Source organism: Ovis aries, chromosome 1, assembly GCF_016772045.2.
Source record: "Ovis aries strain OAR_USU_Benz2616 breed Rambouillet chromosome 1, ARS-UI_Ramb_v3.0, whole genome shotgun sequence".
Classification (NCBI taxonomy): Eukaryota; Metazoa; Chordata; class Mammalia; order Artiodactyla; family Bovidae; genus Ovis; species Ovis aries.
Window position 1 is genome coordinate 40,784,941 of NC_056054.1, and position 18,852 is coordinate 40,803,792.

Sequence of the window (18,852 nt, forward strand, 5' to 3'; positions counted from 1 at the left end):
TTCAGAAACAGCAGGCAACATTTAGGGTGAGGGCTGCAGGGGACTTTTTTTTTTTTTTTTTTTTTAATGAATTGGTTGGTGGTGAGGCTACAGAGCTGTGCTTCAGGAATCTTGTGTTTAGTCTGAAGTTACCATCCTCCACCTGGGTAGGGGCTCCAGTTTTATAGAAGAACTCAAAGACATTGTTATGCATATTTCTTTGAGTAGGAAACAGGACCGTATCTGGAGGCTGTACAACCATTTGATTGTTTCTCCTCTGTTTCTGTATCCCCTCCCTTCCCTGATTAGCAATTGTTTGAATCCACCCTTGGGAACTCAGGGAAGGTCAAGGAGGCTGAATGAAGCCTATATCCTACAGACCATAAATGGAGAACACAGAACAGATCTGTACTCCAGAGCCCCACAGAGTTCTGCTCAGTTTTAACTTAGGGAACGAGGCAACTATGACTGTGATAACTTCCTGTCAAAATGGGGCATAGGACTGCCTCAGCTTGGAGAATGGACAGTGAATTGGAAATATTCCTGAGCTCCAAGTTCTAGACCTGAGTCTTGTATGATTAAAATCTCAATCCCTTGGTCTGCCATTTTAGTGTAACAGACCCAATTAGAAGTAGTTGGAGGAGTGACAAACTGGAATTTTAATAGACAAAATAAATCTCATTTCTTTTTAGAAGAATAGGCCTGAAACCCAGTCTGGACCTGGCACTTTGGGGAGACTTGTAGCCAGGTAGCCAGTTGCCTAGTTTTATAAAAAGTAAGATTGCAGTTATTAGCTTCCAGCAGACATTGTTTTGAGAATGGTAGCATCCAAGCCTGACACAACTCAGAAGACGCAAGTGTTTAACAATACAAGGTCTAGTCTGAAAGTACTCCCTAGTTATATTCCAGGATGTCTGAACCAGCTACTCTATTTTGACTTTTAATTGTAACATTTTCCTTAATAGCCAAAGCAGATGTCACCATTAATGACGTCAGTGTTTCTCTAGGTATGAGAAGATGCAAGAATTGGAACTCATAAAATATTCTCCTGAAAAGATCCAACTATCTGAAGGCCTGTTCTGCTGGTTTTCCCAGAGGGCAGAGTACCTCATTCCTGATTTTCACCCTGAACTCCTTTCAGGGGAGTTGAAGGTCAGCAGTTGCAGTGACCATGATTTAATCTTTGTAGATGTAGGTGGAAAGTGTCAGTTTTCAGTTGGCAGAGCCTGTTTTTGCTCATAAACTTGACCATGATTTTGAGAGGGGCATTTCATGACCATTCTATCCCATAGTGCTTTCCATTCTCAGGTTTGGCAAAGATTTTGTGGACAGGCCACTCAATGTGCTGTTACTGGACTAGGCCATAAAACAGTATCCAAAATTCTCTGGACTACCTCTCTTACTAGCCTCTTGGTCCAGGAAAACATTCCCTCTTGTTGCTTCTTCCCATATCTAGAGTTACACTGTTATCATCATCAATCTCATATGAAACTATTATTCTATCAGAGGCCTCAATCACACATTTGGCAGTGTAAGAAACAGCAATTTTGTAAAACAGGTGAAATCCAAATAACATAGCCAACAGTATTAGTAAAGTCACAAGTAAGTCTTAAGAGCTTCCATTAGATGTAGCTCAGTATATCCCAGGTCATCTGACTTAGCCTACTCTGTAGGACCTTTATCTTCCAGGGAAATTATATATTGGCACTGTCTATAAGGCACATAGCCCAGTTTTCTAGTGCTACTAGACTGATTATCCTTAGTATGATTTAACTGTTTCCAACATAGAGGAGACTTTAAACCTAAATTACCATAGCCTGGTGTTATCTATATAAATCCATCCCATAATTGTGGGAGATTTTTTTCCTCCTTTGCTGAAACTTTACTTGTTGCTCTGACTGAACTTGAGTAATAGAAGAAAACTCAAATTTATGGCCAGAGTCAGAGCAGGCATTATTAATTGGCCCTGTGAGGGGATCCCATCTAGTAATATCACAATGACCTGAATATGACTATAATTTTTTTTTAAGTAAATATTCTCAGGGCCAACCAGTTAGAGTTTTATAGTGGAGAATTTTACCAAGATAACTCAAAACTACATACAGGTAATTGGCCACAAACCCAACAATTGGACTGATTCCTAAAACTAGCATAGGATCAGGTCTATGATAGAAAAGCATTTGATTTATATGCAAAGGTCTAAGAAGTCAAGAAAACATTATAAATGATCATACGAATAGGTCCAGCATCTTGGGCAAGCTGTCTACCTCTGATGTCATTGTCTTCTCATCCTGGTGTAGTGTAGTTTCTCCTCTGTTTGAGCATCATTTTAAGGTGAGATTGGTTCAGCTGTCTTCTCTATAGACAATCCAGTGTAGGGGCCTTTGGAAGTGGGAATTAATCTAAGAGTTAATTTCCCTTCAGTTTCATTTTGCATGAGCTAGTTAAGAGTACCTGATAAAAAGTCCTTCCACCCAGGTTGGAGATAGTCCCTGAAATTATGTCTTTTTCCAGTCATGGTTGCAGGTCATGAGGCGGCATCTGATCTTCATCCAAAGATAGATTACTGAGATAAGCTTCAGAAACAAATTTGGGGTGTTCTTTAAGAATTCAATTAAATTTTACATTAATATCACATAGCAGCAAAGAACTATCCAAGAAATGAGTCTTACTAGATGCAGACCTCCATTAACAAACTGGGATTTAACATTTATTGAAATGTCTTTTTCTCCATAAAGTTACCCTCATTTTTATCAAATATAACCAAATTAAGGCTAGTTTGTTTGCAAAATAGGCCTGTTCACACAAATTTTGGTCTGATGATTTATATAACTATAATTGATCTTAGACTTTTTATTTTGCTGAAACATTTATAGAGTCTCAGACTAAACTTTTAAAATAAAACAGGACTGGGAAACTCACACCAAAGGCTTATCACAGATTTTGCCTAACAAATCTAGGTGAATTCTTCCCTTTTTAAGGTCTCCAAAATTCCTTGAGATTTTTATACCTGTTAGTGAGTTAACCTTCCTAACTCATTTGATAAACTTACTGGAAACCTAAGAGTTTCCAATTTCTGGAGGAGTCGGATAGAAAATATAATTGTTTTGTTTATAATGTGTAACTTTATCAAAGTATTGTCATAATTAGTTTGAGAGGAAGGTTTTCCCTACTCCTGGAAGACGTAAGATTCAAACCTGTAGTTTTTCAGACAGAAACTATAAAAGTTATAAGCATATTCACTGGTTCATTCAGTCCTTTGTTCACTTTTGTGAGGTAATCAGGTTTTTCATTAGAATACCAGGACATATCAGAATGTTAAGAGCTCAATATAATTTCTAGGATATCTATATTAGTAATATTTATCATACATTGTAACATGAGAGAATTTAGTACTCATTTGATAATATTTTTCATGTAATTTAACCAACCAAATAAATACAGTTTAATATCTCTCTTTGGGCTGTTTCAGGGGCCTTCTGAAGCACCCCAAAGTTAGCTAGAGGTCAAAGGAACTTCAAAAGAATTCAATTTAGGAAGTTTTGTAAAAAAAATCAATTAAAAGGGTTTAGAACATTTGGTCAGATTTAGTCAGTGTTGATAGGTGTATCATTTAGCTTGTTGATATGTCACAGTGGTGTATATACCTGAAGGTCTAGTGAAAGTCATCTCCGCCATCTTGGACCTAGTTGGCTCTAACCAGTTTTCCCATGGCTGTGTCATTCCTAACAAAATCCACATATCTAACTAATTGTAATCCAATTTAAAAAAAATCCTGATCATGCATAACTCTTTTTGGTATTTTTTTTAAACCTTTTTTTTTTTTTTTCAACTGAAAACACACTTCCTACTTTCCTTTAGCAACCAAGAACTAACTTGTATATTAGCATTTTATAGATTGGTGAGCATAAATACCAGTGATAATTTCTAAAACCCTTGCTTTCTTAAAACATTTTAGGATGGCACCAAATATTATTCATTTATACTCCCAAACTCTTTAGTTTTTCTGTAAAAAGAAATGAGTGTTTAGTAGTAAATGTTTCAAAATCTTATTTTATTTGGATTTCAATAGACTTCCAACACTTAGTTTAGCACAATCCTTAGAAATTCAAGTTACCCCAATCTTGAGAGATTATTTTAAACAGATATTCCTAAAGCATAATTATTATTAATAGAGCTTATCTGAAAGCTAATCTCATTTACAATTTTTTAGACGTTTCTTCACTCGAGGTAATTTCCCTGTTGACAAACTTGTAACAGATATGATAATATTTAACTTATATTAAACCTAAGTACAATGAAAACATTCTACTTAATGTTAATTATTCTAAGACATGTATATATTAGATCAACAAACAAACATTAATATCAGGTATTTAATACTGAATATTTACCAGTTCACATGAACCTGGAATTTATTGTTTAATTTAGAATTATTTTGTTTGTAAGTGCTTACCTTTCTTTAAGCCAATTAAAAAGAGACAAAGACATACTGAGACATATTTAGACAGACACAACACAAGATCTAGCTTCATTTTCTAATTTTAGTCATGAATTAGATATTACAATATAAAATTTAGTAGTTTATAAAAAACAGTTGGAATAAATAAAAATTTTAAAGCCTTTTTCCCATTTTTCCTCAGTCTCAGGAGTTAGAGATGGTCTAAATAAGTGTTCCTGAGAGCCCTGGTCCCAAGGCACAGGGAAAGAAAATCAAGTTTTAACAAAATGGTGGCAGGCCTAAACCAAATGGTGGCCAGACAAAGCAAAGTGGCCATCAAAAATCACAACACAGAACACAGAGTTAAAACACACATATAAACCTGGCAGTCCTCATCAGACACTCCCTTAAATGTAAGAACACAGTCTCTCAGAAAACCCATAGACATAGAACTTCAGATCCAAGTACTAACCGAGTAAAGGAAAATATCTCAGGTCTTCAAAGATTTCAAGGGAGGAAAGGAAGCCAGGTTGAAAGAAGGGGGAGGAGGCGGGAGAGGGGGTGGCGAAAGGGGTGGCCTTACAGACGTCTCCTGCCACCTACAGATGCCCAGGCATCATGGGACTTTTCCCTGGACCTCCAGAGAAGGGAGGACTGGAACTCGGCCCTACCAGAAACCAGGCAGAACAGAACCAGAATTCGAGTTCTCTGCCAAGAGGTGATCAGTCTCCAATCCTCAGCTCAGGCTGAGGCCCTTCAGCCAGATTCCTGTGTCCAGGACCAGGGGGCCTAGAAAAAAGGGGAAGGATAGGAAGTGTTAGGGAGAGGAAAGAGAGAGGGAATGGGAGAGAGGTCGATAAAGTCTCTTGTTCCTTACCAGTCGGGGCACTCTGGCCAGTTGTCCGCGTCAGGAGGAGACCAGGGACAAAAGGGTCCCAGTTGCGGCCTCTGGGTCTGGTCCATTGGCAGGCAAGCTGGCCCCTGAGTACCCCGAGTGGTCAGGATGTCAGTCGCAGTGAAGAAGACTCCCACCAGAGTCACCATTTGTTGCAGGAAGGGGGACCCCTTCCAGGGCCCAAAACTGGGCTCTTGCCTAACACTTGGAAATGAATTGTCCAAGGAGACACATGTGCTGACAAAGCTTATTGGGAAAGGGCACTCGGGTGGAGAGCAGTAGGGTAAGGGAACCCAGGAGAATAGCTCTATCACATGGCTCACAGTCTCGGGTTTTATGGTGATGGGGTTAGTTTCTGGGTTGTCTTTAGCCAATCATTCTGACTCAGGGTCCTTCCTGGTGGTGCACACCTTGTTCAGTCAAGATGGATGCCAGAGAGAAGGATTCTGGGGGGTGGTCAGACATGTGGTGTCTCCTTTTGACCTTTTCCGAACTCTTCTGGTTGGTGGTGGCTTATTACTTCCGTGTTCCTTACAGGACCTCCTACCGTAAAACAACTCATGCAAAGGGTGACTATGGTGCCTGGCCAGGGTGGGTGGTTTCAATCAGCATGCTTCCCTTAACAGTGTTATGGTCAATCTCATAAACACATAATTGGGTGTCCCTTTTTTTTTTTTTTTGGTTGTTGTGACACTTAAAAAATGCAAAGCTGTTGGCCTTCATTTATAAAGTTCATTTTTAAAACCTTCCTGGTGGTTTATGGTTTATTATTGTAGTGAGCATGTGTGTGCATGGGTACTCACAAAGGATGCAAAAACTGTAAGAGAGCATATGTGTATCTACAGCTTTTCTTTGAAATACTGCTTGAGAAATTGGCTCATGTCTATGTTTTAGCCAAACATGCTGCGTTAGCGTTTAATGATACTACTTTCTCTTCCAAGTGAACTGACAAGGGCAGATGAAGGTCCTGTCTTCTGGAATGGGCCTGTCTTCTGACCCGTGTTTTATTTCAGATTGCTGTTGTAGGGAGGTCTTCATTCAGATGCAAATTCGTTGTTAAGTTTGTTTTGCTTTGGCTGCTGTTGGCTTTTCCTGGTTTTTCACGAGGCCGAGGAGGGGGATTGAGAAACTCAGAGGAAGTTTGATTTTGTAACAGGTTAGAGGGCCAAGGATGCCAAAAATACTTGGGAAGGGATGCTGCCCTTAGAGCTTTCTCTTCATTAGTAAATTGGATTAAGATGGTTCTGGAAGTCTTCCACAGAGTTATTTTGAACTTGAGTTGCACAGTCGATGATGGGTCAGCTCATGTGACCAGGCCAGAATGTCATCTAATGTTGCTTCTACAGGCCTGTCTGTGCTGGATTATTGCCACAGCCTCCTTTGCTTTCATCATGCCAACCCCATCCAAATTTCACAGAGCCGTGGGCACGTGACTTGTGTCACGTGACAAAAGGCCCTGCACTTAGTGCCATGCTCTGCTGTCACCATCTTGTAATTTTGTTGAACCAGGAGGCTCCATGCTTTCATTTTGTCCTGGGCCCTTGGTTATTGCTTTTAGCTATGAGAATGCCATTTCTGAAGCTACCTGTTTCCTTTAATCCTTCAAAGCCCATGCTCCTTTTCTGGCCTGTCTAGTGCTCTCTGTCCAATGATGTGCATATTTTCAGATGTTACTAACTGAAGTTCCTCCAGATATGCCAAGCAGCCCCATGCCTCTGCAACCTTGGCTCCTAGTATTTCCTTCTCATTTTCCCTCCTGTACGTGGCTCTTCTCTATTCATAGTTTGAAATGCTGAGGAAATGAGACTGAGCTGTGAAACCCTACGTGGTCATCTCTCCTAGTTAGTACTGATCCCACTTTGTCTCATATCTCCCTTGAAAAAGTTCATACCTGGCAAGGTTGGGCTATATTTGACATTGGAGTAATGGTTCTATAATAACTGTAAGGCAGATCAGATTGATTCTTGCCTGGGGAAAAGACTCTATAATCTTCAACGTATTCATTCATTCATGCAACAAATTTTAATGGAGTATCTATGCATGCCAGACCACATTGTAAACACTCAGGATATGGCAGTGAGCAAAGTATTATTATTTTTTCCAATGAGCTAATTATATTCTAGTCTGGGGCAGGGGGGGAGCAGAAAGTGAATTCACCGATACATCAGTATATAATGTGTAAAGCCTATATAGTTTTGGGAAAGAATGCACAGGAGGATAAGGGAGTAGAGGGGGATTGGGACTTTTATGTTTGTGCTTGTGCCATTTGGGTAGGGTGGGAGACCTATCTGAGGTGATACTCGGAGACCTGAATGCTGAGAGGACTTGACCTTTTGAAATTCTGGGGGAAGGAGTCTTCCTGACAGAGGGAAGAACAAATGCAGAGGTCCTGCAGTGGACACATGCTTGTGATCTTCAGGAAAGTGCAAGGAGACTGTTGTGTCTGGACTAAGATGGGTAGTGAGGAGAGAAGTGGGAGATGGGGTCAGAGAACTTGGAGACCAAGGGGAGGACTTGGCTTATACTCTCAATGATATGGGAAGTCATAGGAGGGGCATAATGGGCTTTAAAGGGGTCACTCTGTATTTATGCACAGGAGTCATGATACATGCTGCTGAAAAGTCAAGCAAAGAATTGAGAATTGGCTGCTTAGTGAAGTGAAGTCGCTCAGTCATGCCCGACTCTTTGTGACCCCATGGATAGTAGCCTGCACCAAGCTCCTCCATCTGTGGGATTTTCAAGGCAAGAGTACTGGAGTGGGTTGCCATTTCCTTCTCCAGGGAATCTTCCCAACCCAGGGATTGAACCCAGGTCTCTCACACTGTAGACAGATGCTTTACTGTCTGAGCCACCAGGGAAGTATTCTTTAGATTGACTCATATGGGCAAGAACCCAAAAGCACTCTTGTTTTGTAGCCAGTCAAGGATTGGTATGGGTAAAGGACTCGCTTTGATCTCAGCTATGGGATCCTTTATCAGTTCTCTCCTCTTCACTATATAAAGATTTCTTAGGCTTTGGAGTTTGTCTCACTGCTTCCTTCCCTTTATCTCCACTTTCTGATAAGCCATGAGCTCTTATTAACTACCAGGGCAGTCCAGGGCCTTCAGTGTGTGCTTCACAGCGGCACAGCCTGTTCTGCAGGACTGCAACGTGTTCTAGTTTGTTCAGCAGCTAGTGTTGTGCTATGTTTTGATCAGTTGTCCTGGATATGAGAGACACGTGGAAGTATAATGTTCAGATTTTCGTGTTCAGCTAGGTGTAGAGAATGGGAGAGGAACTTCCTTGGTAGTCCAGCGACTGACTGCACACTCCCAATGCAGGGAGCCCAGGTTCGAGCCCTAGTCAGGGAACTGCTGCTGCTGCTAAGTCACATCAGTCGTGTCTGACTCCGTGCGACCCCATAAACGGCAGCCCACCAGGCTCCCCTGTCCCTGGGATTCTCCAGGCAAGAACACTGGAGTGGGTTGCTATTTCCTTCTCCAATGCATGAAAGTGAAAAGTGACAGTGAAGTTGCTCAGTCATGTCCGACTCTTAGCGACCCCATGGACTGCAGCCTACCAGGCTCCTCCATCCATGGGATTTTCTAGGCAAGAGTACTGGAGTTGGGTGCCATTTCCTTCTCTGGGTCAAGGAACTAGATACCACTATTTGGCAAAGCCAAATAAATAAATATTTTTTAAAACCCACAACAACAAGAGAAATCAAGAAAATCAAGACAGTTGGTGCTTAATCTTAGATGATATCTGAGGAGAGTACAGTAGTGCCCCCCTGTCTGTGGGGAATGCATTCCAGGATCCCCAGTTGATGCCTGAAACCAGAGTACTGAAAGCTATATATACTATGTTTTTTCCCTATACATACATACCTAGGATAAAGTAATTTTGATAAAGTAATGGTAATTAATAAATTAGGCATCATAGGAGATTAATAGCAATAACTAATAATAAGATATCAAACCAGGAAATCAGTCCTGAATATTCGTTGGAAGCACTGATGCAGAAACTACAGCTCTAATACTTTGGCCACCTAATGTGAAGAACTGACTTGTTAGAAAAGACCCTGATGTTGGCAAAGATTGAAGGCAAGAAGAGAAGGGGACGACATGGATGATTGGATGGCATCACCGACTCAATGGACATGAGTTTGAGCAAGCTCCGGGAATTGGTGATGGACAGGGAGGCCTGGTGTGCTGCAGTCCATGGGATCGTAAAGAGTGGGACACGATTGAGCAACTGAACTGAACTGAATAAGATAGAACAATTATAACAACATACTCTAGTTAGGTGAATGTGACCTCTCAGATTTAGTGCTTTTTTCATCTTAACTGTGCCCTTATGCACTGTGTTCATTACTTCTGAAGTCTGAGGTGCAGCAGCAAAACTGGGGAGTGAATTTCCTTTTTCTTCTTTACAACTTCATGGATAGGTTTGCTCTTACCATATATCTTAGCAGCCTTAACTGTATTTTTCTTTCCTCCTAAGTTGGACTTTTATCTTTTTACTTAAAAGAAGCACTGTTTATGGTTTCTCTTTGGCACATCTGAATGGCCGGCATCACTGTTCTTGCACTTTGGGTTATTATTATGTAAAATAAAGTCACTGCACAACAGTATGTACCAAGATAGCTACTAAGTGACTAACAGGTGGGATACTGTAGATGAAGGGATGATTTACGTCCCAGGCAGGATGGAGCAGCATGGCAAGAGAGGTCATCGTGCTGCTCAGAACGGTGCCCAATTTAAAACTTATCAGTTGCTTATTTCTGGAATTTTCCATTTAATATTTTTCAGACCATGATTGACTTTGGATAATTGAATCCAAGGAATCTGTTGATAGGGGAGGACTCTGTTACTGATGAGGCAGGAAGCATCCAAGACAAGAACAGAGTGGGAGGGTAATGTGATTTTGGACAGGATAAGTTGGAGGTGTCAGCGGAGGTACATTTTGAGCCGTTTAGGAGATACTCAGAGGTCTTAGAGGTATCATTTTGGACACTGTCCACTAAATTACTGAATTCAGATGTACCACAGTACCATAGCTCTCCATCTGTAGGGACCTGAAACGTGAATTAAGCCCAATCCAGTTTGCAAAATCCCTCTGTAATATCCCTTCTCTGAGTCTCCATTCGAATATTTCCTCAAGCAACTTTTCCTGTCCATTTGCAATTCCCACTAGTACTAATTCTAAGCCCTGGGGGATTAAGTAAGATAATGCCTTTTCCATCTGTCCAGAATCAGGTTATGGGTCAGTTGTTATCATGTCCTCCGGGTCTTCTCTTTTCTGTACCAGACCATTCCTCCTCATTAACCGTTTCCTCATGGGATGTTTCAAACCAGGTCATATCTTGGTCTCTCACCTCGGAAGATGTATATTTGTTGTTTGCATGTACCTTGAAGTTTGGTGGATGAGACTGAGAACAGGACTCGGGGGCTGGCCTGACCATCACAGAGTAAGCTTCTCAGTTGCTCTGAGTGTTCTGTCTGACAGTGATTTTTCAGATGTACACATGTTTCTTACAGGTATTACCCAAGAAAACTGAAAGCATAAATTCACACAGAAACTTGTACCTGAGTGTATATTGCAGCATTATTCAAAATAGCCCCAAAGTGAGAACAACCCCAGTGCCTGATAACTGATGTATGTATAAACAACATGCGCTATGCCCACACAATAGGTTTATAATATTCAGCCTTGAAAATGAAGTACTGATAACGGTACAACATGGATGATCCTTGAAAACATGCGAAGTAAAGGAACCAGACACAAAAAAACTACATCGTGTACACTTCCATTTATGTGAAATGTGCAGTATAGTCAAACTATACAGACCAAAAGTCGATTAGTAGTTGCCAGTACCTAGGGGGAGGAGGGGATGGGAGAGTGACCGCTAGTAGGTATGGGGTTTCTTCCTGGGGTAATAGAAATGTTCTGAAATTAGGTAGTGGTGATGCTTGCACAACATGGAGAAGGTATTAAAAGCCACTCAATTGCACACTTTAAAATGGTGACTGTTACGGTGTATGACTTGTAATGTTATGATGGGTGACTTGTATCTCAATAAAGCTGTCCTAAAAAAACATACAAGTTTTACCTCCTATCTAAAGGTGAGGATCTTATGAAAAATCAATGAAATAACACAAATAAAATGTTTAAAGCATAGCACCTCCTAGTTTGTATTCCCAGTTAAAGAGTCTTATTGTTGCTCTCAGGTAAAGTCATACTGCTTAAATATTGGTAAGCTACAACTTTCAGTCACTGCTACATTTGTAGAATATTACCTGTTAAGTAGTATGCGGTCAATAAATCCTTATTGAATGAATGTGTTTTGTTCACATTCATACTTAGCCACGCATATGTTCTTTTTCTTGCAGTGCATTTCTGAATCCATATCCTTTTTGCCCAGTGGTAGTCACTGAGTGATAGGGAACTCTTCACAGCCCATGTTTCAGTGTGGAAGGTGAAGTTGGGAGTATAGATTCAGTCTGTGAAAGGAAGGTCTCTACCTTATTAAATTCAAGCAGAAGGTGGGGGCAAATGGTTTTTAACCTTTTTTCGGCCAGTAATATAATTCTGCTCTGTGTTTTTATAAGAACTTAATTGGCCTGTCAAGAATGTGTTTCTAATGGTTCATGATCAGATTGCTAGAGAGCTGAGGACTTCATCTGGATTAAAAAAAAATCAGTTCCTAGAAATTTAACAGATGTTCTCTTGAACCCAACTGACAATTTCCATGTATAACAAATTGTTATTTTAAATTATGATAGGAACATTTTTTTCTTTGAAAAAAAAATTGAAATTCACGTCTTTTCACGAACTTGGCATTCCACTAAAAATACTTGAGTTGCTTCTACAACTGCGTCAGCAAGGTGCCATCTGCTCAACTGAGGCTCATGAAAAGAAAGAAACCCATTGTTATTTGTATCATCCAGCGCTTTTTCTAGAAGAGTAGTGGAAATTTTTGAGGTTTCTGAGGAATGGTTGAGTCTCTCAGCTTCCTTTAGTCTTCCCTGTACCGTGCACTGTGAGGTCAATCCTTTTTCCTTGTTACCGGAAACTGGTGGGAGGCTTGGGTCCAGAGTGTGGCTCACTGCTAGCAACCAGACTGGACTTTACTCCTCTCCTGGCCTTTACTGTGTGCCACTCTCCTTCTAGACTCCAGCTTTATTTCCTACTCTGATTTTCCCTTTGCCTAATTTATATTTCCTTTCATTTTTATTTCTGTCTGTGTGTATCTTCAAGAGATGCTCTTCTAATTCTTTGGCAGACAACTGGGAGACAGGGTCGCCATTATTGAAGCCAATTTTAAAAATATAACTCTTTAAAAACCTTTCCCCCCAGGACATCAGGCAGGAATGGAAAAAAAAGCAAAACTGTCAGGAGAGAGTTGGTAAGCATTTTTTTTTCCCCCAGAAGTTTTTTTGAGTGTCTCTTTTTCCTGTCTTTTTAATAGAAGTTGGTGATATGGCAAAGCAATACATAGAGAAAGGCCTTTTGGTTCCCGATCATGTGATCACACGCCTCATGCTGCTGGAGTTGGAGAACAGGCGCAGCGAGCACTGGCTACTCGATGGTGAGTTGAACCTGGGGGTCCACCGGGTTTCTGCTAGTAGTGGGTCATGGTTCCTTGAACACTTCCATAATTTCTTACAGATTGCAAAGTGCTTTTTTTCCCCAGTCATTTCTTTAGACAGATTCCAATTTGGCAACATAATTAAAAAACCCATGTGGGTGAAGCCTTTTAATTCCTTTGTCTGCATACTACCATCCCTAAAGCCATCAACTTGAAGCAAGCCTTAATTGAATTCCCAGTATTGTTCCAGTTTTGATGGTGCTTTTTGTTTCCATGACTAGGTCATCATAAGTATGACTCATCTTAAATCAGAGTTTCTTTCATTCAAAATAAGCCACATAAGTTAAAAGCATCTGTTATCATTTTTTACCTGTCAGGTTTAAAAAAGAGAAAATGTGAAAATATTTTATTATTGAGGGTGTAAGAAATAAGTATTCTTGAGAATAAAATGGGTAACCTTTGGAGGGCAATTTAGTAGTCTTTAGCAATTCCCTGCTTCATTTCTTGCCTAAAAATATATATTCAAGGATGTTTATTTTCAGCAGTCTTTGCAAGACACTAGTTGTTCAGTCCCTCCACTCTTTGTAACCCTATGGACTGTAGCACACCAGGCTTCCTGGTCCTTCACCATCTCCCAGAGTTTGCACAAACTCATGTCCATTGAGTTCGTGATGCCATCCAACCATCTCGTCCTTCATCATCCCCTTCTCCTCCTGCCTTCAATCTTTCCCAACATCAGGGTCTTTTCTAATGAGCCAGCTCTTCGATCGGGTGACCAAAAGTATTGGCGCTTCAGCATCAGTCCCTCCAATGAATATAAAGGGTTGATTTCCTTTAAGATTAAGTGTTTTGATCTTGCTGTCCAAGGGACTCTCAAGAGTCTTCTCCAGCACAGCACAGTTCAAAAGCATCAATTCTACTGTGCTCAGCCTTTTTTATGGTCCAACTGTCACATCCATACATGACTATTGACAAAGCAATTGCTTTGACCTTTGTTACAAGACACTGGTAACAACCTAAATATTTATCTTGTGCTCAGTCCCTTGGTCAGAGCACATCCAGCTCTGCAGCCCCATGGACTGTAGCCCACCAGGCTCCTTTGTATGGGATTTCTCAGGCAAGAATACTGGAGTAGGTTGCCATTTCCTTCTCCATGGGATCTTTCTGACCCAGGGATTGAACCCAAGTCTCTTGTATCTCCTGTATTGGCAGGCGGATTCTTTACCACTAGTGCCACCTGGGAAGCCAAGTATCTTATCATAGGGTTGCTTTAAATTTTAGTATGCCTATTAAATATCTGTATCTATGTATTGATATAGATAGTGCTCTAAGATAAACTGCCAAGTGAAAAAAACTAGTTGCAATATAGTATATATCATATACTATTATCTCTGTAAAAATGAAGGGATGGTATACTATTACTGTATGTACTTATACACACATATATAATCTGTCTTAGGAAGGATATAAAAAACTAATAACAGTGGTTGGCTCTGGATAAGGATTAGGGTTGGGAGAGAGATTTACCTTTCATTGTATACACCTTTGCAACTGTTTGATTTTTAATATCTAAATAATACATAAGCCTAATTTTTCAAAAAAACTCAGGCAAATATCATATGATATCATATGGACTCTTAAAAAATTCAGCCTTATTTATAAAACAGAAATAGATCCACAGACATAGAAAACAAACTTATGGTTACCTAAGGGGCTAACAGTTGAGAGGAGATAAAGTAGGAGTTCAAGATTAACATATACACTTTCAGTTCAGTTCACTTCAGTCACTCAGTCATGTCCGACTCTTTGCAACCCCATCAATCGCAGCACGCCAGGCCTCCCTGTCCATCACCAACTCCCAGAGTTCACTCAGACTCGTGTCCATCGAGTCAGTGATGCCATCCAGCCATCTCATCCTCTGTCGTCCCCTTCTCCTCCTGCCCCCAATCCCTCCCAGCATCAAAGTCTTTTCCAATGCGTCAACTCTTTGCATGAGGTGGCCAAAGTCCTGGAGTTTCAGCTTTAGCATCATTCCTTCCAAAGAAATCCCAGGGTTGATCTCCTTCAGAATGGACTGGTTGGATCTCCTTGCAGTCCAAGGGACTCTCAAGAGTCTTCTCCAACACCACAGTTCAAAAGCATCAATTCTTTAGCGCTCAGCCTTCTTCATAGTCCAACTCTCACATCCATACATGACCACAAGAAAAACCATAGCCTTGACTAGACAGACCTTAGTTGGCAAGGTAATGTCTCTGCTTTTGAATATGCTGTCTAGGTTGGCCATAACTTTTCTTCCAAGGAGCAAGCGTCTTTTAATTTCATGGCTGCAGTCACCATCTGCAGTGATTTTGGAGCCCCAAAAAATAAAGTCTGGCTCTGTTTCCACTGTTTCTCCATCTATTTCCCATGGAGTGATGGGACCGGATACCATGATCTTTGTTTTCTGAATGTTGAGCTTTAAGCCAACTTTTTCACATTATTATATATAAAATGGGCTTCCCAGGTGACTCAGTGTTAAAAAACCCACCTGCCAATGCAGCAAATGCAGGAGACATAGGTTTGATCCCTGGATCAGGAAGCTCCTCTGAAGTAGGAAGGAAATGGCAACCCACTCTAATATTCTTGCCTGGAAAATTCCGTGGACACAGGAGCCTGGTGGGTTATAATCCATGGGGTGGCAAAGACTTGGAGGTGACTGAGCATATATATTACTATATATAAAATAGGTAAACAACATAGATGTACTGTTTAGTACTGGGAACTATATTCAATATATTATACCTATAATGGAAAAGTGGAGAAGGCAATGGCACCTCACTCCAGTACTCTTGCCTGGAAAATCTCATGGATGGAGGAGCCTGGTAGGCTGCAGTCCATGGGGTCATGAAGAGTCGGACACAATTGAGTGACTTCACTTTCACTTTTCACTTTCATGCATTGGAGAAGGAAATGGCAACCCACTCCAGTGTTCTTGTCTGGAGAATCCCAGGCATGGCTGAGCCTGATGGGCTGTTGCCTATGGGGTCGCACAGAGTTGGACACAACTGAAGCAACTTAGCAGCAGCAGCATAATGGAAAAGAATGTGAAAAATAATATATATATATATTCAATTATGTATATATATAACTGATTCACTTTACTGTATACTTGAAACAGCATTGTAAATTAACTATACTTCAATTTTATAACAATGGTTTGAAAAAAAAAAACAGCTCAGTGGTTCCTATGATATGTTACCTAGGAAAATGCATACAGATGCTCATACATGAACTACTACAGTTTTGTACTTCAGGAAGCTGGAATTAAGAATCATCTACTGCAAGCAATAAATGCTGGAGGGTGTGGAGAAAGGGAACCCTCCTACACTGTTGGTGAATGCAAAACTAGTACAGCCAGGATATGGAAACAACCTAGATGTCCATCAGCAGATGAACTACATATACACAATGTATTACTGTTACATTCAGTTCTGATGAGATGGATGAAACTGGAGCCGATCATACAGAGTGAAGTACAGTATACTAACACATATATAATTTAGAAGATGAATGACTGTATTGTGTATAACCCCACAGCATTCTAACATGTATACTATCATGTGAATTGAATCGCCAGTCTATGTCTGACGCAGGATGCAGCATGCTTGGGGCTGGTGCATTGATGTTATGTCATGTTTTGGGAATGGAATTAAAAGATTTTGACAGTGGAAAATAGAAACTTGATGAATATATTGCTTTCTAGGAATGAAAGGATAGTGAGATTTATATATAAGAAACTTCTTTCCATTGCAGAGTAGTTTTCCCTTAGTTCACTCAGTGTACTCTTTCCTGTCTTACTTTGGAGAACCCAAGCCTCAGCAAGTTGTGATAATGTGAACTTTAATGTTTGTTAGCCAAAGAGAAGCCAGAGTGAATTGTCCTACATTTTAACTGTCAGATTGCCTATTTCTCCTAAAGTAGAGTAGTTATTCTGTATCAGTGTTTCTCAAAGTGTGTAGTGTTAGTAGTGGATTGATGAGAAAACAGACTGTAAATGTTAGTTTAAATATTAAAGATTGCTTGAATTTATTGAGTACTCACTGTGTGCCAAGTAGTGATCTGAGCTTTAGATATTTATTATCTCATTCAGTCCCTACAGTGATCATCTGAAGGTAGAGATTGTTATTTCCATTTAATAGATGAGAAAATGGAGGCAAAGTAGGGTTCACTTACCTATTCAAAGTTAGTAAATCCAGATTAACCTACTTCTTAGGACTTTAATGCACCTTTACTATGATAGTGTGATTTAACTCTTCATAGAAAGTGATATCATGAGACATTTTCTGAATTTATTTAACCCTAGCATCTCCTACCCTATGGAGAACCTGTGTGTTTGGTTCTATGGACCATTCTTTGTGAACTCTACTGTTCAACATCTATTCTTCAGTGTGTAGGTGTTCTGAAAAGTTGACTATAGCGTAGATCATATCTTTCTAGAATGCCTTCCATTAAAAATATTGGGAACTGCAGGGGGCTGCAGGGAACCAATAGACTGAACTGAAAACTTCTGTCAAGAGAGAGGCTATAATGGTCTGTGGAAAGTATATGTTTATTTATTAGTAATGAATAAAGCTCCTACTGTGAGTCAGGAACTATTAGGTGCTGTTGATAAAATGACAAGACACTTTCTCTATTAAGGGGACTTATATTACAGTAGGGGAGTCAGGTGTGTAAAAAATTACGACAGTGTAATGAAATCAGTACCCATGTGGGTACACTGAGGACCCAAAGGAGAAAATTATCTCTTCTCATGGTAGAAAGTGGGATTGGCTACTTTATGGTAAAAGAGATGAATAGAGTGAGGTCTTGCAGGTTGATGAATGGGGTTGGAAGGAGAATTTTTTCATCAAAGCGGTAATGTGAACTAAGTAAGAGAGGAGTGACTTAGCCTAGTGTTTTCCTGTGCCTGCAGACAGAGGCAGAGGAAATCCTGGGGTGATAGACTTTGATTCTATACAGAGATGGTGGAACTGGAAATTGGTGATACGGACCACTGAAGACGTGCGTGCGTTCTCAGTCGCTTCAGTCGTGTCTGACTCTTTGTGATCCTATGGACTGTAGCCCACCAGGCTCCTCTGTCCATGGGATTCTCCAGGCATGAATACTGGAGTGGGTTGCCATGCCCTCCTCCAAAGGATCTTCCCAATCCAGGCATTGAACTTACTTCTCTTGCATCTCCTGCATTGGCAGATGGGTTCTTTACCACTAGTGCCACCTGGGAAGCTCACTGAAGACTTAAGGGGAATAGCATGATCAAATCTGTTGGTGTTTCAGAAAGACTATTCTGTTAGCAGCAGAGCAATTAAATGCTGGGGTAGGGGAGGAGGTGGTGACCTGAAGCTGGGGAAGAGATTGTTAGCACAATTGGACCAAGAGATGTTGAAGGCCTGAATTTAAGCATCAACAGTAATGTGGCCAGGAGGCACCATTCCTGAAAGATTGCCTTGATGAGGAAAAAAAAATTGACAGGAGTGTTGACTGATGTTAGGCACTATAGACCTGGGGTTCTCTATGATTGCCTTCCTAGCTTTTGGAGTTTCTTGGCTATCAGTACCTTACCTATACTTCTCCAGTTTTGTTAATTTCTCCAGACTCTTAATATTTAAGTCACAAAAATTAACCCCCGACTCCTTCTTTCTTATGTTGGTATTTTCCATGACCGATAACTTGAACTTTGCCACCATCTAACAGTAATTTATATTTCTCTAGTTTAGATTCTTTAATCATTAAGTTTTCTCACCTTATAAAATGAACTTGTGTGGTTTTAAGTAAACTTAACTGTTAGAAAAGGATCATGTGTCTTAAACTCCTTTGGGAAGGTGGTTAGTGTAATCACCACTAATCCCAGCAGTACCAGTGCTTTTAATCCCAGCTCTGCCATTTACTGGCAATGTTGGTGACCTTGGGCAAAGTACCTTATTAGCTTTC

General features: G+C 40.4%; 1 protein-coding gene across 1 annotated transcript in view; it reads left to right on the forward strand.

Moving 5' to 3' along the window:
• The window catches only part of AK4 (adenylate kinase 4), a 95,056-nt gene that overhangs the window by 44,043 nt on the left and 32,161 nt on the right, over positions 1–18,852 (forward strand). The window contains exon 2 of the mRNA XM_027970883.2: positions 12,766–12,885. Within this exon, the coding sequence (XP_027826684.1) occupies positions 12,766–12,885 (120 nt within the window). The remainder of the gene's footprint in view (positions 1–12,765; positions 12,886–18,852) is intronic.